Genomic DNA, 27,195 nt, shown 5'->3' on the forward strand with positions numbered 1-27,195 from the left:
CCGGCCTGCGGCGCCCAGGTCAGCTCGCAGCTGCCGCGCCCTCGGCCGCCGAGCTGGAGCCGGTCCGGCCAGAAGAGGTGGTGCGCGACGAGGACAACGTTGAGAACCAACGACGAGCAGAGAACGGCGAGGAGGCCGGCGCCCGCAGCTCGTGTTGGCTGCTGCCCACCAGCTGCTAGACCCATTGGATGTCTTAAGAGCTTGCTGCACATGCACCGCCGGTGGTTGAGCTTGCTGCACACCGCTGGTGGTCGAGCTTGCTGCCCCCTCTGCTTGGACTAGCTTCACAAAGATGACTTTCTTTTGTGCATTTCAGTGAACTTCGGCAACAATTTTGGGTGGATTTGAACTGTAATTTTAGCAGCTTGTGATTTTTAAAATGAACGTGTGAGGGAAGCTTGTAAATGATGACTGAATTTGTGTCATTGTAAGAAAGAAACCATACTGTAATAGAGGACTGAAACTGGTTGTACAGACTATATAGATGACTGAAAACTAGTTGCGTAGAACCATGCTGTAATAGATGACTGAATTTGTATCATTGCAAGAAAGAAATCAGAAATATAGAAGTTAATTGAGACAATATTCAGAAGTCAAATGAGGCAAATGTTTGAAACTCACTTCTCACTCACATGAGTCAAATGAGTTAACATTCAGAAGCTATAATTCAGCTAAAATTAAGATCATCATTCAGCTTACAAAATAGAAAAACAAAACAGCCCCAAATTAAACTACTAAAGTGGTTCCTTCATCAAATTCTTCGCATTCTTTCCTTTGCGAGCCTTTAGCAGTTCTTTAGCCTTCTTGATTCTTTTACATCTCCCCTTTGATCGAACATCATTTGGCGGATGTATTTCTATTTTTTCTAGAATTTTGCTACCAACAAAATTCTCATATTCTTCCTGTGTTTGTGGCATCATGCTAAGTGCAATGTTGCCGAAAGAACCTTCTATGTTCAGCACACTTGAAACTAGAAAATCCATGGCCTCGTTTGAACTCTTTGCCATTTTGAATCAAATCTTCTAACTTGTTTCGCACCATTGATATCTTTTTTCTTTTTTCAACTTCAATTAGATCCATGGGCTTTTCGTCCAATAGATTGCCTTCCTCATCATACACAATCTCCCTAAGATAACATATAGAAAAAGATGGTCAAGTAAGATGTACCAAAAAAGATGGTCAAGTAAGATGTACCAAAGAAAATATATAGAAAATATGATATCTTTTACCTCTTGCATCTTACTTTCCATCTGTTCAAAATATAAGATGTAGGTAGTTTATATAGCTTTTCACCTCTTAATGTCAAAATAATATGACGGCATGGAATTCCCATCTTTTTGAATAATTTGCACGAACAACGACCAAAATTATTTGATGTGTGCCACTCAACCACTCTATCCCTATCCGACCCATCATTGATTAGAACTAACTTAGCATCATCTTGTTGTGTAGTAGCTAGAACAGAACAATGATCTCTAGCAGCAATCACTTCTTGTTGAAATATGTAGAACACATTATGCGTGTACCATATGCTTCCTTGTTTTACAACAGCCCATGGGGTACGTAAGAGAGGTGCCACATGCAGAACCTATGAATTGTGTTTGGTAGAACAGTTCTAATAGTTGATTTCATGCTAGCATCTTCATCTGTTATGATAAACCTTGGTGCTTTTCCTCCCATTGCCAATAGGAATGTACGAAACAACCACTCATATGACTCAATCTTCTCATTTACTATGAAAGCAGCTCCAAAGCAAACACTTTGCATATGATGGTTCACGCCGGTAAAAGGTACAAATTTCATATTGTATTCGTTTGTGCTATATGTTGCATCGACTGACACTAAATCACCAAAATGACTATAATTCTTTCTACTTGTAACATCAGCCCAGAATATGTAGAGTAACTTTCCATGCTCATCCACAATAAAATCATAGAAGAAGGCAGAATTTGCCTCTTTCTTCCTCTCCATTTGTGCCACAAATATTTCAGCATTCGCATTCTTTATTTTCTCCCTAAGTCCCCGGTAATAATTCTGCAAGTCACTCTTCATGCAACCAATATTATCAAAACCATCACTGACTTGTAAAAGTCAGTATGCTTGCGAGGTACCAATACTTAGCTTTGTGACATGTGAACAAGGTCGTTTTGACTCTTTGACTGATTGTACGATTGGATCGAAGAAAAGGAATTTTATTAGGTGAAACTAGACCATGGTTATGCTCCTCAACAAAAGAAGCAATATAGTACCTGTTCTCCTGATTCAGCTTCACATATATACGTGCATTGCATCCACATCTTAACTCTGAGTGCTTCTTTTGCTTGTTCGGCTCAGCACATCTCTTTGAGAAACCTTCCCTCGAGCACACAAATCTCTTATTTTCAACCACATCACTCTTCTTGGTTTGAGCTCCTACACGAACCGAAAACCCACTTTCATGTGCATATGTCTTGTAGAATTCTTCCACTTCATCAAGAGTATCAAATAACATTCCAACAGCTGGTTTCAGTCTCTCATCCTTGCAATAAGGTACAAACCATGACGACTGCAATGAGAAATATAAATAAAGAATTAATATCAAATTGTGCAGCTTGTGACACTTATGAATGATGAATAAATTAGAACAAGAAGAAAAATTGCTCACCGATGTTGAGCTGATTGGATCCTTTTTAGGTGTATTCAATCCCTCATAAGAATCAGCATGATGCGGAGCTTCAACAAGGTCATGGACAGGAAGGTCGATCTGCATGGGTGCACCATCTTCACCAAGCACCGTGGGTTCAAAGGGACCATGGCCTTGAATGATGACATCATCTGGAACTGCTACGTCTTCCGGACTGCAACCACCAGGGCCGGCCACCCTTCGCGCGGCCATGGCGTTGAGAAGGTCCATCAAGCCACCACGACCAGGGCATGTCGGTGCTGCCATGCCACAACGACGATGGAGGCAACACGACAGCGAGGGCGACAGTGACGGCGACGGCGACGACGACGGCGTCCGGCGAGGGCGAAGGTGGTGGCGCTACCGGAAACCGCGGCTAGGGCATTGTGGTGGCGGCGGCGGCCGGCGAGGGCGCATCTGGTGGAGGGGCGGCGTCCGGCGAGGGCGTGGGCGACGTCAAGGGCGACGGCGACGGCGTCCGGCGAGGACGCAGCTGATGGCGGCGACGGCGATCGCTGTGTCTCCGTGTACCAGCGAGAGAGAGGCACGATCTTCCTTCCAGGAGAAGGAACGTTGCTCTGTCCTGTCTTTGGGAGAGAAGAGGAACGTGGGGGCCTTTTCAAAAAATAAATTCGCACAGCAAGGACAGATGCGGGGGGGCTAAAGTGTAAATGTTGCAGCTGCCGTCGGATGCTCCTTGGATGGCCAGGATGGGCCATGTGCAGATGTGCACAAGGCACCCCATGTGCACTGGATATCTTGCCAAAGTATATAAGGTTGTAAACCATGACATGCCCAACAATAAGGTTCCATTTGCTACGGGCTCTCCAAATAACATCAAGCAGCTCAGGCCGATATGTTTGTTGAACATCATCTATCAAAACTAAGACACGAAATCGTAGTTAGTTTGTCTCTAAAAACGTGTAATCCCTACCAAATAGAATTTAACTTGGATCGTGTAATCTTTATGATCCACTGTATCCTACATGTTTCATATCTTTAAAATAGATGGATAGATTAATTACATAGGCTATTATGTAGACTTCTATAATTTGATGATAACTAAATTAAGATTATACATTGGTCTAAATTTCTTCTTCCTCCCGTGACTCTAGCGGCCCTGCCCTATGTACTACCACCCAGATGCATAAAAGGATAAGATCTCATTGAAGCGTCGACTGGCTGCCAATACCCTATACTCTACCCATACTCCACCCAAGCAGTTTTCTTATGGTTACCTCTCTTTCTCTTCATCAATCGCCGTTACCAATATCAACTGCCGCTTCAACCTTACCAACTACGTGTTCTTTATCACCCTAACAACGAAATGTATGCAATATTATTAAAACTATTATGATCGTCTATTGTATTTTGACCCTTGGTCATGCCATACATGGCATAAAGCTAACTACAATGGATCAAGTAGCTTGACAAAACAGTGCTAATATAATCATGTGTTATGTGATGGTAACGTGTGTTAATAATTATATCTCAATTTGAAATAACATATACGAGGACGAAAGTTTGTTATGAGTTGTAGTTGCTATCAAGAAGATATGGTAACTCATCAGTGCTAGAGTGTTTGTTTACATAAAAAAGCTACTTCCTCCATTTTAAAATATTGATCATTTTAACTTTTTTAGATTCATAGTATTTGCTATATATCTAGATATAATGTATATCTAAATGTACAACAAAATTTATGAATATAGAAACGTCAAAACGATCTACATTTTGAAATGGGGGAGTAAAGTCTAAGTGGATTTTTTAACTACCGTATCTGGATCTACTAAAACTTTAACAATTAGCGATTTCCTCCTATAAGTAGGTTAAAGTGGCGTCACTGCAAATTGATCAATTTCGTCAATAAGTGATAATTCACGAAACATTTTTAGAACACCTTTATATAAAATTAGATGTTATAAAACATCCTAATGCATGTGTAAAGTGATTGTATTTAAGAAAAACTAGCCAACAGATGAAATCGTCGCAGGTTCCATAGGACTTTCAATTGAGGAGATGGGAAAAAGTCTACATAACCCCCGAAGTAATGGGATTCGTCTACTTAACCCCTTAAACTATAAACCGAGTCACCCTGAACTATTCCAAACCGTCTAAATAACCTCTTAGGTAGTTTTGAAGGATAGTTTTGATGATGTGGCACCTTACATGGATGCTGATATGATATTTACTTAACGAATGATACGTGGGTAATCCACATCAGATAAAGAGAGAGTAAAGATATTAAATGTAAAAGATACAAATATTTGGTTTCAAAGTGTTTTATTTTACTGCGTAGATAAATTTATGCATGTCACGTACGTAAATTTACCTATATCAACATGCCACCTAAGCAAAACTACCCTTCAAAACCATCTAGAAGATTATTTAGACAGTTTTAAATAGTTTAGGATGTTCAATATTCTGTTTTATAGTTGTGAGGTTAAATAGACTAGCTATAATACTTCTTCAGTTATAATGTACACTTTTTCGGAGGAGATGAGACGGGGGAAAAAAACAAACGGAAAACCTACGCATAAACCGCGTGGCCCTAGCGTCCGCTCCGACGGCGTGCAGCTGACCAGCTACGCCGCACCACACGAATCTCCAAGCAATCACGCGCCATTAAGAATCCGCTCGAGGGAAGAAAAAAAAATAATTCCCCACCCAATTAGACCACCACCCGTTGGCTCGGCTTGGCTTTCTCCCCTCGCCCCGGGGAACGCGGCCGCCGATCCGCTCTCGATCCCCCTCTCTTTCCCGCCGCCCGATCCCACCAAATCCGCGCCCGCGCTGCCCCCAATTCGATCCCCTAGCTCGATTGGCCCCTCCCGATTAGCTGCGGGGCAGGCCGTATTTGGTTTGATTCGATTGGATTGGATCCCCGTGCGGAGCTGTGGATCCCCAATTGAGCTGCCGCTAGGGTTTCGGCGGGCGCGGTCGCCGTCTGGGCGGGCGGAAGGGTTTTACCATGGCGGAGAAGAGCTGCCTCAAGCGGCTCCAGAAGGAGTACCACGCGCTCTGCAAGGTGAGCTCCCGTTTTGATTCGGTATGGATTGGGGTCGATGGCGGCAGATAGGTCCGATTGGGCTGTGCCGTGGCTCGATTTCTGACGGTTGATATTTGTTTGGCCTGGTTGCAGGAGCCGCCGCCGCAGATCGTGGCTCGCCCGCTGCCCAACGACATTTTGGAGTGGCGTAAGTAGCCTCACCCCGACCCTTACCAGTAGATTCGTCGCCTTTTTCGGTCCTTAATGTTTGCAGTGAACTGGCTGTGATTGCACTTGTTTTTGTCGGAAGCGATGGTGTATGTGAAACGCATGTTGCATACGTTCATGTTGTGGTAGCAATCACTTTTGAGCTTGGTTTTGTCGGAAGCGATGGTGTATGTGAAACACATGTCGCATACGTTCATGTTCTGGTAGCAATCACTTTTGAACTTGGTTTCGTCAGAAGCGATGGTGTAGGTGTAACACATGTTTCATACGGTCTGTGTTGTGGTATCAATCACTTTTTGAGTTTTTGATGTTTCTATATATATATATATATATACACATTTGATTGCTTTTGATTGCTCTGCGCATGATGTGCTCATAACAATTTATGGTTTAAAGTTTGAATTGTGGGATGTCAGCGGTTCTGGTTGGTGAGTTGAATTGATTATGAGTATGTGGCAATCGGTAGTTCTTGTCCTAACTGAATTATTTTGCTGGTTCCCTGAAAATCATTATATAAGCTCAACCTTTCTTTTTAGCTCATAGTAGGAATGGCAGGCTAAGGTCTTTACCCATAGGGTGCTAGGCTACTACTTGCCATCTACTTATGCTCCAGAATTTTTAGCTTTGGTCCCTGCCTACTGTTCACTTATACGAACTAGCTCTAGAAAGTACATTAGCAAGATTCAAATGTTCCTGGGGTTGTGAGGAATTGAGGATTGATCATTACGTGTATAGAAAGTTCAGTGACTTAATTGTTCTTCAAATTGGGAACTGTTGTGTGAGATCATTGCTTTGTTTTGGTCAAGGGCATGTGCATAGAGTTGGTCACCTTGCATGCTTGATGTCCAATACATATTTGATGCATTTGCTAGATATTTGTTCAACAATCATTTGGATATTTGATTTAGCTGCACCATTGTCTCCTCTTGTCATGTGAAATATTGCTTGTTCTACTTATGGTATAAGGGCTCTGGAACCCATATGTTTGTTTATATTTATATATTTTGGTCAGCATCAGGATTTGCATTGGCATAAGTGCAGTTATAAAGTGCAACAGTAACATGTGACAGATGGCTTGTGCTAATTATGTGTGTATAGTAATAGATGATTAGATATTGTAGGTTCTTGGACAAAATTATTAATGACTATTGAGCACCATTGACAACTCATAGCCTACATCTTACCTCTTGGATAGCTGAGGCTGAAGACAGTCTTTATTTGTCATTTTACATCATATGCATTAAGGAAAAGAGTAATAGCGAACTATGTGTTAGCTATAGAACACATGGGAATGTTTAAGTTTTTTACTTATGAGTTATTATGACTTCTCTAAAATATTTTGTTATTTTAATTAGTGGTAACAGAATATCCAAAGGGCATTCACTCATTTGGAACTTTGTTGAATAGTCCAAACCCATTTGGTGCCTCAGATTGTATCTCCTATATATTATTCTTAACGTAATGCCAATCTTTTTTGCTTACTTTCAACGCTATATTTGGTACCAACTTATGTGCTTTTTTTTTACTTTGTATGCCAGACTATGTTCTGGAAGGAAGTAAAGGCACACCCTTTGAAGGTAAAGATCATGCATACTATATACCATTATCTTTTTACAATATCTACTCTGTATGATATTTGATTCATTACTTAATCCTGAACGATGTTTTCATGTTTCATTTTTTCCACCTGCAGGCGGATATTACTACGGGAAACTTAAATTTCCACCAGATTATCCTTTTAAACCTCCAAGTATCAGGTACGGAAACATTCAATGTTGTTTATACATGAGAAAGACTTGCATTTTAATGGCATGGTGCTTCTTATTAGGGTGTGACGGAAAACTGTAGCTAGAAAATTTGTATAGATAATTAACAAAAACGTTATTTCTTTTGTTTCTGTTTCGAACTTGTTTCATTGTTCAGCATGACAACCCCTAGCGGCAGGTTTGCTCCACACAAAAGAATATGCCTGTCAATGAGTGACTGTAAGTTCTGAACTGTTTCTGGATTATAGTTGCTTTGGCATCACATTAGGTCTGGAATAATGCTCATTATTACTATGCTTTGCAGTTCATCCTGAATCTTGGAATCCAATGTGGTCTGTAGCAAGGTACACATACTGATAACTAACTTTTTACATGTGTAATGCGTCTTTGGAACCCATAGCATGCTTTTCATTTTTTTTCAGCTACTGTGCAGTGTACAAACTCTTTAATTACTGATAGTCAAATCAATGCTTTGTGGTAGTGTGTAACTATTTCAACTTTTTTTTTGCCAGTGATCATTCACTATCAGGATGTCAATGTTTTTCAGTTTAAAACGTTTGCATTTTCTTCCCTTTGTTATTCTGACATGTAAAATTTTGTGCTGCAGCATTCTTACTGGGCTCTTGTCATTCATGGTAAGTTGTTCCTTGCACGTCAATATGGGTTAAATGCCCAACATATTCCAAGCGATGCTGGGCATTTCACTTGCAAGAACTCCCTTGGTTTACCATGTTATTTCTCATGTGTTGAATTCTCGTAATTTCAGATGGATGATGCTCTGACAACTGGAAGCATCAAGACTTCAGATGCAGAGAAGAAACGCTTAGCAAAAGCTTCCCTTGCATACAATTGTGAGAGGTAGATTCATTTATCTGGATGCTATTTCATTTTGATTGTGTTCTTTCTACATAACTGAAAATATTGTTTACAAACTAACCTTCAGAAACAGATTGTGCATTAGCTTCTGAACGCATTGTGTAGGAAATATATTTTTACATGAAAGAAACAACTTAATTTTGTCAGCATGCTGTGTTTTCCAAGTGCAAGGAACTCATGTTGACTGTGTTAAGTTCCTACGTAAAATTGTTAAACTATCACATCATTTGTTTTTCTAACTTTTAGATAGTGGTGTTCATTTGCTCACTAATATTTGTCCTACAATTCATACTATCTGCTCACTAATATAAGTGCTTCTCTTTGCAGCAAAAACTGCCCACACTTCAGGAAACTGTTCCCAGAGTACGTTGAGAAGTACAACCAACAGCAACAATTGGAGAACACCGCCGCAGAACTAGAGCCCCGTGAGAATCCTGCTGCCCCTGCTCCATCTCCTGCAGTCCAGCAAGCTCCAGTTGTGGCCAATAGAGCGCAGCCAGTGGCAGAGGCACGTCGCGAGAAGAACCAGAAGAAGGCGGTGCCCTTCTGGATGGTTCTGGTCATGTTTTCAGTTTTTGGTGCCGTGATGGCCTTGCCCCTAATGCAACTTTGACAATAATAAAAGACTATGAGAAAGTGTGATACCGGGCCGTAATTTTGTATAGTTTTATATTGGTTTGTGTGACTCAAATGTCCTCTTGGAGTCATGTTGGTAAACATGTGATGGTAAATCTGCAGAACCGTATTCTCACTCTTGACAAGAAGCATCAGAAGGTTGCTCATTTTCTTTCTTCTGTTTATTTTCTTGCTTTACTCGCGTCCTCACTATCAGTCGTCTGCTAGCTTCAAAGATAAGTCATTACCTCTTCCTAAATTTGTAATCGGTCTTGCTCTTTTGAATTTTTCCCCAGATTGGGGTACTTCATCGGCTTTCTGGAACTAACTTTTTGCTGGATCTGCAGATTTGTTATTTGTATGTACCGCCACGCTTTGCTGTTACGTCGCACGACTTTTGGGTTAGCGATTCCTGTCCCTGACTATTGCGAGCGTGGATACATTGCCACCAACATTACTGGGACCAGCAATTCAGGATCAGGTTGGACGCCACAATTGAAAGTAGCGTTTCATCAAAGTTACAAAAAGAACGTTTCATCAACATGAAGGAATAAGACTTCATCGATGTTGTACCCTACTACCTTCAATGCATTCAATCTGAACGGCATGTGTATGATTCGTTATTAGCATCTCGATTCATCTTACCCATACGGCAATGTCAATATATACATACTACACCCACCTAAGGGCGAAAGGATGAAAAAGAACAAATCTGATTCTCTGCCAACAGAAGCGTCTATGCCTTGATTGGACCTAGGACAATGTTAAACTGGTTTGCCTCGACCAGCATGTGGCAATGAAACAATGTTCACTCGCCAGTCCCTTAGCAAAGATATGAAATGCCCTAGCTTGCGCTGACATCTTTGTGTATTGAAAATAAAGTTCTATTCACCCCTAACATGTTTCTTCATAAATCAAGCAATGCCAAGCTGCTTCTCACGCTGGAGAACAATGTCAGCTCTCGGGTACTACCCAAGAAAGAAGTTTCTCCTCCACTTCTTCCCAGTTGTGGACCTTGGTCACCAGCGGATGTGACTCATCAACTCCAGTCTTGCACCAAGGGTATGAGTTATCATAATCGAAGAGCAGCACCCTCATGCCATCATTAGCGCACTCCATAGCATATCTTGGGTTGTCATCTATTAAAACCTGGGCGCCAAAAGATCTGCAAGGAGGAATTGCCATGGCAAACAAGTTAGTCTTACGAGTAGAAAAGCAAAACATACCACTTGAAACAGTTCTGAGCAAACAAGATATGCGAATATTGCTGAGGCATGTTGCCTCAGAAATAACTAAAACAGAAATGCAAAAACAAACAAGCCTGCCGCAGTTCTAACCACTATTGTGCTTTTAGGGCATGTGGAGCCAGGTTACAATGTTACTACAGTCTCTAACATGATCGAGGAAACATCCTCCCTCAGTGAGCCCGTGTCTTACCTGCAAATCTCTGATTTTGGTCTTGACTTCCCCTCCAAAGCAAAATGGTTCCCAAAATGGATCTGCTCAAATAAGCCTGGATAATACTTCTCGATCCACTCTAATGTGTGATTCTTAATTGCATCCTGCCGAGATCTTTGCAAAGAAGGATACCATTAGGCCATATAATACAAGGCAAATTGATTGTATCTTTTAAATCTTATTATTGTGAAGGACTTACGTTACTATAGACAAGCTACAGAAAGAAGAAAGATTTTGGAGAGCGTCTCGAGCACCAGGGATAGGCTGTATACCATCTTGGAAATAATGGGTTGTGAAGAACTCGTGGACAAGATAATTTGCTGCAGAGTATCAGAGCAATGCCCAATTTCATATGGTGAATTGTATGTTTAAGAGGCCACTAAGTGTAATTCCAAATGAAATAAAAATAAGTAGCACCACAACTCACCTCGTTCACGAGAACAGTTCCATATCTGGACAGAATTAAAAAAAAAACGTTAGAACTAACCCATTGGAGAAAACTGAAATGAAAATGTGACTAACTAAAGGAAACTAACTGCAGGATTTGAGTATCTTTTAAGGAAGGTGGGAGTGTATGCTCACCCTAAAGAACTCATACACATGGTATTCGGATACTGCGTGATTCCAAGAATAACGATCAGCAATAAATTTGTTCAGTGCTGCGAGAAAGCTTCCAAGAACTGCAACAAGATACAGCAAACAAGATAGTAAGGAAAGATCAATTATAAGAAAAACACAAGTGACGTTACTTCCTTGACCTGTACAAGATAGGCATGAGGGGACAATACTCTGATATTTGTAAATTGTGGTCATGACTACATGTACGTTTTGGGGCAGTGTACGTTGTTCAGTTCATAATTTGGTTCTAGCTAAGCACCACAAGGGTAACAACTCAAACAGGAACCAGCAAGAACAGTCAGCTACCCAAAACTGAGATTTCAGAGATGAGCAGACTGCACTTAAGATTTCACAATACCTTCATCCACATCAACAGCAACCACCATCTTAGCCGCCACAGCCTGCTCCGGGAACCCCAGTGGCTTCCCTCGCCGGCACGCGCCGTTCCCGTTCAGGGTCTTCGCGGTCGCAGCCGCCTCCTCCAGCGGCAGGACCTCCGGATCGCGCATCAGCTGGCGCTGCCTGGTGAGCACCTGCGCCTTGATTCCCGCCGCCTCCCCGTCGACCCTCCTCCTGAACCCGCTGCCGCCGCCGCCGCCGTCGTGCCACCCCAGGCACCCCTTCAAGCTGAGCGCGCCGCTCGGCGCAAACCTCCGCCCGCCGGCCAGATGAAGGAACCCCATCTTCCCCGGCACCACAGCGCGACCCTCGCCGTGCGCAGCGGAATGGCTGAACCTGAACCTGCAGAGGCAGGCGCGGTCGGCGGCCGTCGGCATGGCGGGGCTAGGGTTCTGCTTCCACCCCCGAGGCGGCGGCCGGAGACGGTCCAACAGCGACCGCACGGCTCCGCGGCTTAGCATGTCGCCACCAGCATTCCTTCCCCCGGCCACCCCAAGAAACCTGCACGCCTCAGCATTCGGCAAATCAGATTCCGTTACATCCCAATCGAGAGAAAGAGAAAAAAAGAAAGAAAGGCAAACCGCAATCGCCGGCGGAATCGCTTGCCTGAACACGCGAGATCAAGGATGAGGACGAATCGAATCCCCCGGCGGCGAGGTCGGCGCCTCAGTCCTCTCCCTCCTCAGTCCTCACACCGTTCCTGCGATCTGGGGCATCTCTTTCAAGCGAGATCGCGAGTCGCGGCGAGGGAAAAGGCTGGGGAAATTCGTGTGGAAAATCTCGGGGGTATATGCGGAACGGAGATGGCAAAGCGGATTTCTTGGTGGCCTCTAGTATTTCTTTTCTCTACTTTTTTTTTCCGTTCTTCGCTTTTAGTAATTCTGTAGGGTTTGTGTGAGGGAAAAATTATTTGGCGTTGGGAATTGTTGGGCGATTTTTTGTGAACGTGGAGTACTGGAGTGACTGTGGTGGTGGGCTCGCCTCCTTTTGGGGAAAGGGAGCTGTGCCTGTGCTCAACTGCTCATCATAGGGTTAGGGTTCTAGCTTTTTGCGCAGAAGTCCTTACTATTGCAAGTATTAATGATATGGTGAGTGTTTGATCTTCATCAATTGTACAGCGCGGAGGAACACCGCTTTCGTGGTGCTGAAAACCTCATGCCATGAAAGTCACAGGAAACATGTCCGTACAAAAGTACGGATGCAGCGTTGAAACCATTTCCAAATCAAATGCATGGTCCTCAATAAAAAGCAGGCAAAAATGAATGCCATTTGAAGTTTTGAACCACCACTAACTACAGGAACTTACCACTATACTTGAAATAAAATATAACATATGTATCTTACTATTCTAACTTGAATATCAGATCATTTTGTTTTACTGACATGTGTATCTAACCACTATAATCACATCTAACATTTTGTTTTACTTGCATATATTTTCACGGGAATGACTCCAGCACTAGTGGCAACCATTTATAGAGTTGAAGCTGGCCATCAGGAGTTCTTGATCCTTATAAGAAGCTGAGTGTTGTATTCAGCACTATTTCTTACTATCTCTGGCCTAAAATATTGGACATCCTGTATATGTTTGGAGGGCCTAATCTGAAAAGCGTTTACTTTCTTTTTGGGTGGGACCGTGATCGTGTTGCCCGCTTTCAGCTCTGTTTCTTCCTATTTTAAATTTTCGTTTCGGCCAAAGGTTGTCTCGGGATGCGGACTCCTCGTCGCGACGCCGACGCCGTTCTCAAATATTCGTGGCCCTAGTCGGTCACAGCACAGCGAGCCAGCACTGTCGTGACACGAGTGCACTCTGGGTCGGGGACAAAACAACATTTTATTTATCTCAGATTCAGTTCAAGAACAAGGCCCACGCAAGGGTGGACGGAATCACGGAACGCTGCCGACCTTGGGCCCTTCAGCCCATCCGGCGCCCGAGAGGGAAAGAGTAAACGGTCGGTCCACGCAGCCCATGATGTCAGACATGCTGACGTTGCACTAAATGGGCCGCCGCGGAGGGGGACTAACTAGATCCAAGAAGCCCAGCGCCAGAGTCCATGGGCCTGAATGGCTCCACGCGCTTGCAAGTTGCAAATATAGGGGAGAGGCACGACTTAAACTCAAAACTCGATCTAGTCAGTCGTCCTCCGGCTCGTCCCCAACCTTGCCCCTGTTCTTCCGATACCCCAATTCCCCTTTCCGCCCATCCCATCCCTGCTACCCCTGCTGCTACCACGCCGCCCCACGGCGGTCGAGGACCGGCAGGCCGGAGCCCGCCCGCCCGCTCCTCCTCGCCACCCATTCTCGCCGGCCGCCGTCGGTTCGTCCCCGCCCGCCCGGCCGCCCGTCCTCGGCCCCTACCCGGCCGCCGCCGCCGCCCGTGACCCCGCCCTCGGCTCCTCTCCCGCCTCGACCTTCGTCCTCGACTCGTCGCCACACCGCCGGCCGTCGCCCTCGCACGCTCTCCTTCCCCGGCTTCGGGTTCGAGGTAAGGCCTACGAGAAATCGACGCTCTCCTTCCCCGGCTTCGGGCTCGGCAGCTGGAGCTGTAGATCTGCTAGGATGGTTGGGGTTTATGCGAAGGTCGTAGATCCGCTAGAATGGTTGGGGTTTATGCGGACTGCACTTGTGATGGTGCTGGAGTGGAAGGAGGCTATGCATTCCGCAGCGTGAGGCCCGAACCATTTTGCAGCACCCTTCTGTTTCCAGCATCCATTTCGAGCTTGCAAGCCTCCACTTTTTCCATTTCTTACGATATGACAGTAGCTTACCCAGTGCTTGTTGGGGGGTATGGGTGGATTATCTAGCTAGGGTTTGTGGTCGGATGATCTGCTATGCTGTTACCATATTCTGTACTATTTTTACAATTCATGTTATAGTCATTTTCCTGTGTGCATATTTTCCATGCTGTAAGATCCCTCTAGATTTATTTCTTTGAATTTCAATGTGTACTTGGTTGAACACCTGCTTTCTGCTACTTTTTCCCAGGTTTTGTTTGGTATAGGTAACATGCTATATTTACTATTATAAATATGGGGAGAACTTTTTCATTGGCCTCTCAAGTGTAGACAAGTGGCTGGGTTCATTTTTTACCATAAATGATTTGGTCAATTTAGAGTTTCAGTACCCTATCCTGAAATTAATGGGCCATAAAGTTATATTTGAATTGCATGGAGCATCTCGCTTCACAACAAACTTGTTGCTACTTGTTCTAGATGTGTGATTTTCTGAAATTTCTTGTCTCTAAATAAAAAGTTGAGTAACTGGTGTGTCCTGTCCTGATCCAGATTTTTGTTGCAGTGAATTGCATTAAAGGCATTGAGCCCCTTCCTTTTGTATCTGGGTTATTTTGAGGTATTAATTTGCATTCTGGAGGTAAAATGAGTGGTGCTCCAAAGAGGTTGCATGAGGAGAGTAGCCACTCTACACCTACGAAACGGCCTTTGGATGACAATAGCTTGTATTCGAGTCCTTCTGGGAAAGCTATTCAGTCGAGCAGCAGTGATTTCCATGGTTCTTTTGAACATGATGGTAGATTCGCCAAAATCCAACGTCTTGAGCCCCGTGATGATAAGAGGCCACCCTTGGCCCATCGGATGCCTGGTAGCTCCACCAACTTTGTTGACCACCCCATCTCATCTGACAGCAGATTAGAATCAAAGCAAAATAAAGATGCAAGGGACACTAAGGCTGATGATCGTGAGACGAAAGCTGATGCACGTGATGTCTATAGTGATCCCAGAATTGAATTTCAGGCTAATAAAGTTGAGAGTGATGTAAAGGTAGACAATAGAGCAGATGAAAGTGAAATAAGGGCTGACAGGAGGGGTCATGCTGATTACAAAGGTGATACCAAATTTGAGAAGGATAGTCATTCTACTGTTCCATCAAACTTAGGCTGGAAGGACAACAAGGAACATAGGGGTAAAAGGTATTTTGAACAGCCGTCTGATAATGTGGATTGGCGTTTGTCTCGTCCTGGTTTGCAAGGCACTGATGAAACTCCCAAAGGTCCAACTTTGGCGGAAGAGCGTAATTCAAAAGATGCACATGAATCTGCAGGTGACAACAAAGCTGAACCAAAAAGTGAAGATAAGTTCAGAGACAAGGACAGAAAAAAGAAGGATGAGAAACATAGGGACTTTGGTGCAAAAGAGAGTGATAAAAATGATCGTAGAACCGGTATACAGCTTGGAAGTAGTGGTGTTGAGCGAAGAGAAATGCAAAGGGAAGATAGGGATGCTGAAAAATGGGACAGGGAAAGAAAAGATTCCTCGAGAGACAAGGAAGTCAACGATAGGGAGAAGGATTCTTCTAAGAAAGACTCATCTGTAGCAATTGAAAAGGATAACACAATACTGGAAAAAGCTTCATCTGATGGAGCTGTTAAGAGTGCCGAGCATGAGAATACAATAACAGAATCTAAGATGACTAAGGATGATGCATGGAAAGCTCATGATAGGGATCCTAAGGACAAGAAAAGAGAGAAGGATGTGGATGCAGGAGACAGGCATGAGCAAAGAAGCAAATATAATGACAAAGAATCAGATGATAATGGCACTGAAGGGGATATAGAGAAAGATAAGGATGTTTTTGGAAGTGTCCAACGAAGGAGGATGGTGCGACCAAGGGGAGGTAGTCAATCATCTCAGCGTGAACCTCGATTTCGATCCCGAATGCGTGATGGCGAAGGGTAAGCTTAATGCTGCATCTTGCTATATTTTTCATAGTTTTTTTTCCCCGAAAGCACAATAATGGAAATGGAGGCTTCATGACTTTCTCCTTTTCTGGAAATTCAGACTCCTTGAGAAGTAGATATGAACATGCTGTTTTATTGTTTTGAGATTATTAATAAGTGATGACTAGACTATCAATACATCTTATTTTCTTTGTTTTGTCGTGCAGGGCTCAAGGTTAGTCAAGTATCGACATTCTTAACTGAATCAATGAACACTGGTGCTTCAATTTGGAGCTGGAGTAATTGAAAGTTTTGTGTCTCTATATATTCATTTTACATTTCCTTCAGAAGACTTTACAACTTAAACTTGCACTCCGATACGTTCCTTACATTTTTATGTTGGAGTAAATACATTTTACAGTGCAAGCATGTTTTAGTGTGCTTTTTCCATGTTCTGCTGGTTAAACCAAGCTGGTGAGGAAAATGGGTACTGTTATGGAAACAATGCGTGCAGCAGTAGTTGGAAGGTTATTAGTATTAGGAGGGCTATCCTAGTTTTGGGAAGGTTATTAGTATTAGGAGGGCTATGCTAGTTTTAGGAATGTTATTAAGTATTAGGAAATTTATTCTTAGGACTCAAGTCAGATGTGATATATTGGCTGGTGCCTAAACACTACAAAGGCAGGCCATGGATCCGAGTATCCGACAGAGAGGAAGGAATCTTGGTGGCTGAGCATCTTGTTGACAGGAGAAACCTGAAGATTGCCTCCATCTCGCCTTTCAACTGGTTCCGTGATATTTGGTATCACAGTCACCGTGTCCACCGTCATCCATCTGTAAAAAATATTCACCGCCGTTTCTCATCACCTGTTTGCTCCGCTCCACTCCTGCAGCCATTGTGTACTTGTTGCCGTTGCCCAGAAACCCTCAAATTGCAACCACAACCGCCGTCCCTACCCTGAATATCGGCTGATGCCTCTGCTAGCAACCAAATTTTTGCTATGACTCAATTAGCTCCCACTCTCACCCCTTCTCTCTGTTGTCCTAACTCTATTCTGCACATTTCTCTTCTGCTCCACTTCTTCAGCTTTGCGCCTTGTTTACTTGCAGCAGTCCTCAATTGTCAACGCCCCTACCCCTCCAATTCCCTCCGCTGCCATCAAAATTGACCCCCTTGGTCCTTCATAGTCAGTTTTCTCCACAATTACATCATGTTATCGTTTCTCCATCTGCCCTCCCCTGTTACTGCTGCTCCACCCGCCCTCTCCTGTAGCTGCGCTTGATGCATCCAATTTATTGCCATCAAAGACCACTTTCCCACCAAAACTAGCTGCCAAAATTATCCTCTCCTTTCTGCAAACTCCACTGCCAATCCCCAAACCCCCAACAGCCCTCGCAGCACTAGGATAGCCTTGGGCTCCCGAGGATAACTTTCCTAGTACTAAATACTAATACCTTCCTAGTACTAATAGCCTTCCTAATACTGATGCATGCATGTTTCCCATAGCAGGTACATTGTAGAAATGATGAGCACCATGTTGCAAAGTTCACAAAATGATTTATGGGTGGCTCGATAAACTTAGGTTTTGTTTTGTTATCTTAGTCTCCTCTTGATTGCAGGTAAGTCTGAGGTGCCTGCCATTGTTTATAAAGCTGGAGAGTGCATGCAGGAGTTGCTGAAATCATGGAAAGAGTTTGAAGCAACTCAGGATGCTAAAAATGCTGAAAGTCTACAAAATGGTCCTACTCTTGAAATTCGGATACCTGCGGAATTTGTTACTTCCACTAATCGTCAAGTGAGTATACATACTTGGCGGACAATCTCTGTTTTAGTCACTTCAGCTATCTCCATGATCCATGTTGATACTGCAGCTCTGTCAGCGACTCTGTTATGTATAATGTTATTGTAGCTTCAGTCAGTTTTGAATTCACTTGATTGTTCTGAACTGTGGATGTGGTTGCTTGTCTTACAGTTGCACCTATGCATACCAGCATGTTTCCAATTGTCTTGAACTTTCCTAAATTTTTATTGACCATGCTTCCACTACTCATTTAGCTCCTTTATTCATTTGCTGAAATCTCTGTTATGCAGGTAAAGGGTGCTCAGCTTTGGGGAACAGATATATATACAAATGATTCAGATCTTGTGGCTGGTAAATTCCTGCTCACTGTCCAAACTTCTAAAAGTTTGGGAAGTTTTCAATCTTCTAATGTGTTTTTTTTAGTTCTAATGCATACCGGTTACTGCTCGCCTACATCCTCCCCTCCACCATCTGCCATCCAAGAGCTTCGTGCAACTGTTCGAGTTCTACCACCACAAGAGAGTAAGTCATTCATTTCCATACCGTTCTGTCAGACTTGGTTTAGACAGATGGGTGAACAAGGACTCATAAAACTTGGTATTTATCCCAGGTTATACTTCAACATTGAGGAACAACGTACGTTCACGTGCTTGGGGTGCTGGGATTGGTTGTAGCTTTCGCATAGAACGCTGCTGCATTGTTAAGGTATCAAGGGTGTGGGTGATATATAACTTTTCCATGCCTCTTTTCTTGGACTCATGGCTACCTTTTTAAACCTTTTACTGATCACTGTTTCATACAATGTTTGCTTAGCTTCTTTTACTTGCTTTGCAGAAAGGTGGTGGCACCATTGATCTTGAGCCGCGCCTTAGCCACACGTCAGCTGTGGAACCTACACTTGCTCCAGTTGCGGTTGAGCGTACAATGACGACAAGAGCTGCAGCTTCTGTAATTTTCTTCTCAAATCTTTTTTTTTCACAACTTTATCTCCAATTGATAAATGTTTATTTAAGTTTGCAAGTATATTTTATAACCAACAACCTTTTCTCTATTCTAAACCAAGAATTTTGCAACATGATTGATGTAGAATGCATTGCGTCAACAAAGATTTGTTCGTGAAGTGACAATACAGTATAATCTCTGCAATGAGCCGTGGTAGGTTCCTGATATCTTTGATTTGTACTAGTTCACTAAGATTTTTGTCCAGTACCTGTAGTTTCAAGCTACTCCTATTGGGCTTTTTGTATGTTCTGACACTTTTCATCGTTCAGGTTAAAATATAGTATAAGCATTGTGGCAGACAAGGGATTGAAAAAGTCTCTTTATACTTCTGCTAGACTGAAGAAAGGAGAAGTTATATACTTGGAAACACACTTTAATAGGTATGAGCTTTTCCCACTATTTTTTTAGTTCTAATGATTTGTTCTTTGCTTCTTTGGACTTTGGTTGCTTTCCAAGTTGTCCTTTCATGGAACTCACTGTTCTGTTAATTTTGTTACAAGTTTCCACAGGTACGAGCTCTGCTTCAGTGGAGAGAAGCCTCGTAGTATTGGATCAAATTCCAATGCATCTGATGCAGAACCGGAGAAACACCAGAACAGTAGTCACCATTCACAAAATGGGGACAGAGGCTCTGTGGACCATGAACTCAGGGATGTGTTCAGATGGTCTCGTTGTAAGAAGGCCATGCCTGAAAGTGCCATGCGTTCCATCGGTATCCCCCTACCAGCAGACCAACTTGAGGTATTTCTGCTTCGTTTGTGAGACTTCAAACCGTTTTGGCTGGTAGAGACACTTACATGCAGTGTTTGGGTGACGATGCAGGTGTTGCAGGATAACCTAGAATGGGAGGACGTGCAGTGGTCACAGACCGGTGTTTGGGTAGCTGGGAAGGAGTATCCCCTCGCCCGGGTGCACTTCCTCTCAGCTAACTAATAGTACTAGCAGCTTGATGTTGCAGCCAACAAAGGAACTATTGTTTCTTCTGGACAAGGCAGGAGCTTACAAGCATTCCGGTTTTCTTCTACCGTACAGTGTGTGATGCACCATGCCATTTGTATAAAGAAAGCTCAACCGTTGTAGGCTGTTTGGTGGGTAGTCTACTAGTCTTCACATTAACCATATTTGGTAGGTTGCGTTCGCCTGCCCGTGTCTCAAAGATGTATTGTTGGTTTTAGGTCCTGATTAAATAATTGGTGGTTTGTAACTTAAAATTATCGTTGGATATTATTTCAAGATAGCAAACCATGAATCTAATTGAGTATATTGCTATAGTGTTCTGTGAATATATTTTAAGGTTCGAAATGTATGTACTGCCAGGGTTCCCCGTTCCGGTGATGTCGATGACATTGGGGATCAAATGTCTGATTCCAACTGAATTAAAGATGTGCAGGAACCCTAGAAAGAGCAGTGACATGACCAAGTGTCTGATCTTTCTTATGGCTTTGTATGTCTGATTCTTCCAGCAGCTGCAGAAACAACAGTTAATAAAAGGCAAAATTACCCCGTCTAGCACTCCCAAAAAAAAGGAGGGAGGGAGCGAGGGAGGGAGAGAGAGGAAGGGGGGGGGGGGGGGTGGGGCAGGGGGGCGGATTTGTGTATGATCGATATTTGGAGATGCATGTGTGTGTAAGTGGGCACATGTATGGAGCACAACTTACATCATGCCAGGTGGAATAAGAACATAACGGTGCGTGGCACAGCTTCGCTGCATTTTTTAGTCCATCGCATTCACGCATTTACCATCCATGTGACTGTATTAATACTTTTGAAAGGCGTTTTATTTGCTCGCAGTTCCCGTCTGATACCTGATAAAGCAAATCTAGGCTTTCGCTTCCCTTGCGACGGGCCTGGGCGAGGGGAACATGTCAGTATCCGCCTGGGATCATGTTTTCTTAGGTCTATTCTGGATGTATAATTCGATTTCGGTAGTTATTTTCCATTTCAGTTGGAAAATGCAGTCGGATGTTTGGGGTACTATAAGTGATCAAGGGATAGTAACTCATATCACAGGGGGAAACTTTGCACAGAGTTCCATTACGATTAATGGGCAAAGGAAAAAGATGTAGATTCACTTACGAAGATGCAGGCAAGGAGAGAAGCTGATGGAGACCAAAGGGCACAACGCCAGAGAGAGCAGCTGGTGGAAGGCGCAGAGAAGCTGAACAACATGTCTCTACTTTAAAATTATCATTTGATGTCTTCACCTTCGTTCCAGGTGGCAACTGTTTTTAAGCTGGTATTGGACAAATCGACTAAACCATGGTAAAATACCAAATGTAAAAGTTCAGCTAGATGGTTTTATTCTTGGTAAGACATGCTGTAATTCTTCTTTTTAGTTAACACAATAAGCTGGTATTTGTGGTTGAAATCATTTTTGTAATTTTTTTATTTTATATATTGATTATTGATGCATGTTTATATATTCATTGAAATATATTTTATTATAGTTTTATTTATTATATGCATAATTATTGAAATATTTATAGATAAATATGTTATTTTTGACGAGCTAATTTTGTCTACATTTGTTATATTCTTATACTATAGTTTTATTTGTCGTTCTAAAACCATCACTAAATATCCGAACTATCTGTTTTTCATTCATGTTCGATAATATCTGAATTGGTATTCGAATTAAAATACGATAAAAAGTTGCTATTCGGATTCGGTTTCATATGAGTTCGATCTGTTTCCAACAGTTGCTGTAAACAAAGACTTTACTCCTATTTTGTATACCGTACTTGTCACATCTCGGATTTGTCAGAGAGCCCGGTCGTGCTAGTCCCCCACTACTCGGGCACTCTGGCGGTAGGACGTGCCGCGCCGCACGGGCCGGCCGCCTTCAAGTCACTCCCCGGCTGCCCGGGTGCAGCCGCCCGACCAGGCTACGTGCGCCGCCGCGGCCACGCTCACGCCAGCGCACGGCACGGTCCCCTCGCGGCACGTCTCTTTTATCGCCTCCGCACACGACTTCACGTGTTCGCTGGCCCGTTACCCCCGGTCCACGCACAGTGATCGCCCGGCCGGGAACGGAAAGCCCGGGACGAGCCGCGCCGTCGCGTTTGCCGGCCGCCCACCAAACCCTCCCTGTTCAGCGAGTGCTGCTACTAGTACAGTATTAGCAAGAGAATTTGGGCGCCGGATTTACACTAGCTCGGCTCGCCGGGGTAGGTGAGGTGGTGGCTGACGCAGCGCTACCGCCCAGTTCCATCCGCCAACGGCAGCTCCGTGTGACGTGAAGCCATGACACACACGGTTGGGCTTCCCGTTTCCGTTTCCGTGTAGGCAACTCCCAACTGTCCCCTCAGATTCCTGCGCCTTCATTCCCAAGCACATAAACATCCAACCCGGCCTAATCATACCAGAACCCCGGGTCAATCTGCGTCGATTAGCTTCAGCTGATGCAGAGTGCAGAGGCGTCATGCCGGGCACGAACCTCGGCTCGCTCGCTAGATGCAGTGCCATCGCATCCGTACACACGTTAGGCTGGTAGCTTCTGCCTTGAGAAAGGCACGGCACTACCAAGCACGGGAACGGAACAGAGCCAGGAGAGCGACGCCTGACCGAACCCCGGGCGTTTCCTCCCGTCGAGGGTTCCGCCCCGGCTCTGTCGACCTGTTCCTGCGGGCTGAGGCCGACCCTGCTGACCGACCTGCGCCCAAGAAACTTCGCATCACCGCGCGCCCGGCAACGCGGTGCCGCCCGCCCCGATCGTGCGAGCGATCTGCCGGCACGAGCACGACGTACGACGACTTCACCGCGATGCATATATACTATCGTTTCCCGGCGTCCTCGCACACGTGGTTGACTGGCCGGCGACCGCCGCGGCTGCTACCAGGAAACACAAGAGGCATTGCGTGCGTCAGGTTTCAAGTCAAGCCGCGGCTTTTAATCCACGGAGACGATCGAGGGAGGTCAAAGTTCGCATTCTAAAATGTCCAACTTTCAACGCGCCGGCGAACGCCCCGCGGCGCCGTGCGCGATCGGCAAGCGGCCGGCGGTGGAGGGGAGGAGGAGAGTGGCTTCACGGAAGCGACAACCTAACCATCAGGCCATCAGGGCCTGCCCTGTCCTGCTCCTGCCTGCCTGCCCCATGAAAGGTCTGAGATTTCTGATAGGGCGATGCTTGAAGCAACTAGAACCTCTGAATCTCCGACGCCGTGCTCCGGTCCGGCGAACCCTGGCTGCAGTGCCGATCTCAGACGGCGACGCGGGTACGGGAGGGGGTGCCGGCCTGTTGGGGGGACAAGGCACCCGTCACCACATACCAACAACTCCTTTGCCGGAAACGCGCAGGCCGTGTCCCCTGCACACTTGCTACTCCGGTCAGCCTACACTTGAATCGCCCTAGTACCTTTCTTCAAAAATAAAAAAATCGCCGTAGTACATTTTGTTAGGCACATTCGCACTCGCCTTTCCGTCAGGAACGGCCTTTCGGGCTCCTGCTGCACGGTCTGAACATTTCTAGCGTCCTGATCCTGGTGATGAGGATGGTTAGCGAGTGACAGCAGGGAGTGACCTGTTTTTGTTTGGTCGCACATTGTAATGTAAGCACACGGCTTGCTGAAGAGGAAGTGTTAAACTGGAACTCGTGCTCCTCCCAAGCGAGGAAGCGTCCTGAGGAGCGAGGCCAAGTAGTAGGAGTAGTCAAAAAGTTCAAGAACGAACCCGTCAACATGTATGAACAAATTGGTCAATTACTTTATCCACCAACACCACGAACCAATCAACACCGATGTCTCTGCTTTTGTTTACAAATCAGAATTTTGGGCCAAAATTCCTCTTTTTTGAATCGAGAAGAGAGGGGAAAAGAAGGGGAGAAAGAAACAAAGAATGAACACATGTCTGCGCGGCTCCGGTGATCGGCCGAGGTGGGCCAAATGCGACCCGGAGCTCGGGGATCCGAACGAATCAGTTCGCCGACGGAGGGGTCTTGGGCGGGCGGGCGGCCTCGGGTCCGGCGAGCCCCTGCTCGATGTCCCCGGCGGCGGCGGCGCGCGGGCTGTAGGACGTGCCCACCATGGCCTGCTTGCCGCGGCTCAGCAGCCGGCAGAGGGACCGAAGACGGGCGGAGACCGGGGACCGCATGTCATCGGCGCTCCCGGGCATCCGGCTCGCCGGCAGCGGGGAGTTCATTGGCGGCGTGTTGATGGCCACGGCGCGCGCCGGAATGTCGATGACCAGGTTCTCCTTGCGGCGCCCGGAGGCGGAGGAGCTCGTGGCGGAGGTGCCGGCGATGGGGGGCGGCAGGGCCGCCTGCGGCGGCGCGCCGGCGTTGGTGACCTCGTCGTGGGTGCCCCAGAAGAGGACGTTGGTGGGGAAGACGGGGAACTCGAGCGGCGCGGCGGCGTGGTCCTCCCGAGGCAGGGCGCCGAGGTCGGCGCCGACGGGGGCGCGGCAGAGTGGGCAGGTGTCGTGGGAGTGGAACCACATGTCGATGCACTCCACGTGGAAGCCGTGCGCGCACTTGGGCAACGTCCGCAGCTTCTCGCCGTCGGCCACCTCGGACAGGCACACCGCGCACTCGAGCCGCTCCTTGCCGGGGGAGCCAGGGGAGGCGGCGGCGGCGGCGGCGCCGTAGACCGTGACGGGGAGGGAGCGGAGGACGGCGGCGGGCAGGCCGCGCTGCGGGAGCGGGGACGCGGCGACGAAGAGGAACCGGGAGGACGGCGTGGACGGCGCCAGCAGCGGGTTTGCGCCCAGGTAACGCTTGGCGTAGAGGTAGAGCAGGAAGACGAAGACGACGACCATGAAGAGGAAGATGACCGCGGCCAGGAGCACCCCGTTGCTGATGGCCAGCTGGTGCTGCGCCGCGACGCCGCCGTCCGACGGCCACGCGGCGGCGCCGCTGGGGAGCCCCTGCTGCGCCGCCGCTGCGGCCTCCGGCGCCAGCGACGCCGACGAGGAGGACGGCGTGGGGAGCATGGCGCGTTTCTTCCCGGCGTTCCTTTGTCCGGCGCCGACGCGAGGAGGAGGAGACGGCGACGAGATGGAGATGGAGATGGGAGACCGGAAGAGATGGAGAGGAGTGGCGAGCTGGGAGGGAGGGAGGGAAACGCCTCCGTATTTGAAGGTGGGCACGAGGCGAGGCGAGGCGAGGCGGCGGCATTGGCGTGATGGCGGAGGTGGGATCCTCTGCGGCGCGGTCGTGCCGCGAGTGGGGCCACGACGCGCTGCGTGCCTGCCTCCCTGGCGCAGAGGATCCGGGGTGCGTAGCGGACTTTGTCAACTAGTGGTTGGGGGTCCGCGGATCGGGACGAGGCCCGCCCCCCCCCCCCCCCCCCCCGCGTCGCTGGTCGCCCAGTCCGTTTGACTCGTCCGCCGGCCGCTTCCGCTGCCGCTTGCCGGGTGCTCGTGCGTGCTCTAGGTGCCCGCCCGGCTGGCCGCTGGCCGCCACGACCCGCGGCGGCGGCGCGGAAGCATCCAACTGGCAGGCGCGGCGGTCGCCGCGGCCTCCGGAAACCGGAAGCCTGCCACCGTGCCACGTCTAGGGTGACGGAGGCGGGCGTCGCCGTCGCCGTCGCCGTCCTCGTGCCCGGCGCCTCGCGTTGCCACGCCACGCACCCGACGGCTTGGGATTTCTGTGGGCGTGAGGCTCGGAGCCAGGCAGGCAGGCAGGGAGCGTGCCGACCGGCGCGTCGCGAGCGGCCCATGTGGAGGGAAACAGTGCGGCCGTGCGGGTCCGATCGATCGGCGGCGATTGGAGCCGAGCCGGGTCCGTGACGCCACGGCTGCCTGCGTTCGTGGAGCTCGGGGACATCACATGGTGAGACCAGGACGTCTGTGGACGACCGGCCGGGCGTTGGGGCCACTTGTCTCCGGAGCACGGCAAGGGAGCCGTCTGATCTCAGATCTACGGATCGCAGCAGTCACCAGTCAGTCAGTCAGTGAGTCAGTGGTGATTCCGACCGTAGATTATTAGCCACTGTGAAATCATAAGATGGTCAAAATCTCCCAGGTGGGACGCCGTCTAAACTTCATGCTACTTGTGGACACGAGAGAGGAAGAGGGAAAAAGGAAAGGGGATGCCTCGCTAAGCTGGTTTTGTCATCTCTCTGTAACAGTTTTGACCGAGCGTGGATGTATCTACGTGAAGGTAGTAGCTGCCAACGCGGTAAAATCTGACGGTATCAGCATCATTAAGGATTGGAGCTAATGATGAAAATTAAGTGAAGCCAATAAATTCAGGGCGCGGGTAAATTTGACCTTTTCCTGGAGCAGTAACATCGCGTGTTTGACTTCTTTGAGACATGTGTTGCTTGTTGTTGAATATATTTGATTCTTCTTTTATTTTTTTCTCAAATATGTAGCAGAGTTGCATATCATTGTATGAACGAAGAAGTAGATTTAAGTCACCATTGTGATCACGGCTTTATTTTTACACCCTATATATATAAATAAATGTCACTTTTGATTATGCACGGTCAAGGAGGCTACTCCTAACCATCAATGCCTCTTTAATACTTCCACTCGACCTTTGAAAATAATTTGGCCTAATTTGTCTTAAAAGTGTATTCTTACTACTATTACTCTGCTATATTTTGCTTATCGTACTAATCAATGATCAAACTGGTGCCTTAATGACCATGGTGTCCTCTTACTTCTGACGCTCATACCTACATCGATGTTGTCGGTACATACCGACAGGGATACCTCCTGCTAGGGTGTCCAGACCCTTAGCGTCTCGCTATCCGTAACCTCCTCCTCGTCCTCTAGGTGACGTGGCATACGGCTCGGGCCTGACAGCTGGGATCATGGTCTCCGAACCGCCCCCGTGCTCTTATAGGTTCGGGGCCTCCACGTGCCATGAGGGCAGGGGTGCTCTCGGGTGGCCCCCACGGACCCGGACTCCCCGGGGAGGTCCTGGGCCACCACGTGTGGGGGCCAGACCTCCACGGGCCTGACCACTCTGATCGGCCTCGGGGGCCCGGACCCCCCTCCCCCTAGGAAGGGGTCCGGTGCCCCCACGTGCCGCCTCCGTGGTAGGAGCGGGGCTGGCCCTGCCACGTGCCCATGGCAGAAGGCCCTTCGCGGGACTCCAGCCAAACTACCGTATTAAATGTGTGTAGGTGGGCTGGGCGCGCCCAAGTTAAAAGTATGGCCTG

General features: G+C 46.8%; 4 protein-coding genes across 6 annotated transcripts; 2 read left to right on the forward strand and 2 right to left on the reverse strand.

Annotated features, from left to right (window-relative positions):
* The first annotated feature begins 5,315 nt into the window (after positions 1-5,315).
* On the forward strand, positions 5,316-9,315 carry LOC112889093 (ubiquitin-conjugating enzyme E2 34-like). Its single transcript, XM_025955581.1, has 9 exons — positions 5,316-5,690; positions 5,805-5,859; positions 7,418-7,456; positions 7,573-7,636; positions 7,803-7,864; positions 7,950-7,989; positions 8,253-8,280; positions 8,412-8,503; positions 8,849-9,315. Exons 1-9 carry the CDS (start codon positions 5,634-5,636, stop codon positions 9,132-9,134), a joined length of 723 nt encoding a protein of 240 aa, XP_025811366.1. The 5' UTR covers positions 5,316-5,633; the 3' UTR covers positions 9,135-9,315.
* Positions 9,316-9,734: 419 nt separating this feature from the next.
* LOC112889092 lies at positions 9,735-12,546 on the reverse strand. The gene is made up of 7 exons (XM_025955580.1): positions 12,218-12,546; positions 11,571-12,112; positions 11,177-11,274; positions 11,022-11,046; positions 10,794-10,914; positions 10,574-10,708; positions 9,735-10,301 (listed from the first exon to the last, which is right to left on the reverse strand). Exons 2-7 carry the CDS (start codon positions 12,070-12,072, stop codon positions 10,091-10,093), a joined length of 1,092 nt encoding a protein of 363 aa, XP_025811365.1. The 5' UTR covers positions 12,073-12,112; positions 12,218-12,546; the 3' UTR covers positions 9,735-10,090.
* A 1,198-nt stretch (positions 12,547-13,744) lies between these two features.
* LOC112888945 lies at positions 13,745-20,393 on the forward strand. Of its 3 annotated transcripts, none has more exons than XM_025955351.1 (12): positions 13,745-14,096; positions 14,896-16,301; positions 16,514-16,521; positions 17,907-18,082; positions 18,379-18,439; positions 18,512-18,610; positions 18,699-18,793; positions 18,923-19,036; positions 19,176-19,243; positions 19,360-19,470; positions 19,591-19,831; positions 19,913-20,393. In XM_025955351.1, exons 2-12 carry the CDS (start codon positions 14,989-14,991, stop codon positions 20,021-20,023), a joined length of 2,397 nt encoding a protein of 798 aa, XP_025811136.1. In that variant the 5' UTR covers positions 13,745-14,096; positions 14,896-14,988; the 3' UTR covers positions 20,024-20,393. The 3 variants fall into 3 exon arrangements, with proteins under 3 accessions (XP_025811136.1, XP_025811139.1, XP_025811137.1); XM_025955354.1 differs by having other exon boundaries at positions 19,600-19,831; XM_025955352.1 differs by having other exon boundaries at positions 14,909-16,301.
* Positions 20,394-23,745: 3,352 nt separating this feature from the next.
* LOC112888507 (RING-H2 finger protein ATL3-like) lies at positions 23,746-25,128 on the reverse strand. The gene has a single exon (XM_025954730.1). The coding sequence runs from the start codon at positions 25,013-25,015 to the stop codon at positions 24,002-24,004; it is 1,014 nt and encodes a 337-aa protein (XP_025810515.1). The 5' UTR covers positions 25,016-25,128; the 3' UTR covers positions 23,746-24,001.
* Positions 25,129-27,195: the final 2,067 nt, after the last annotated feature.

Source organism: Panicum hallii, chromosome 4, assembly GCF_002211085.1.
Source record: "Panicum hallii strain FIL2 chromosome 4, PHallii_v3.1, whole genome shotgun sequence".
NCBI classification, from domain to species: Eukaryota; Viridiplantae; Streptophyta; class Magnoliopsida; order Poales; family Poaceae; genus Panicum; species Panicum hallii.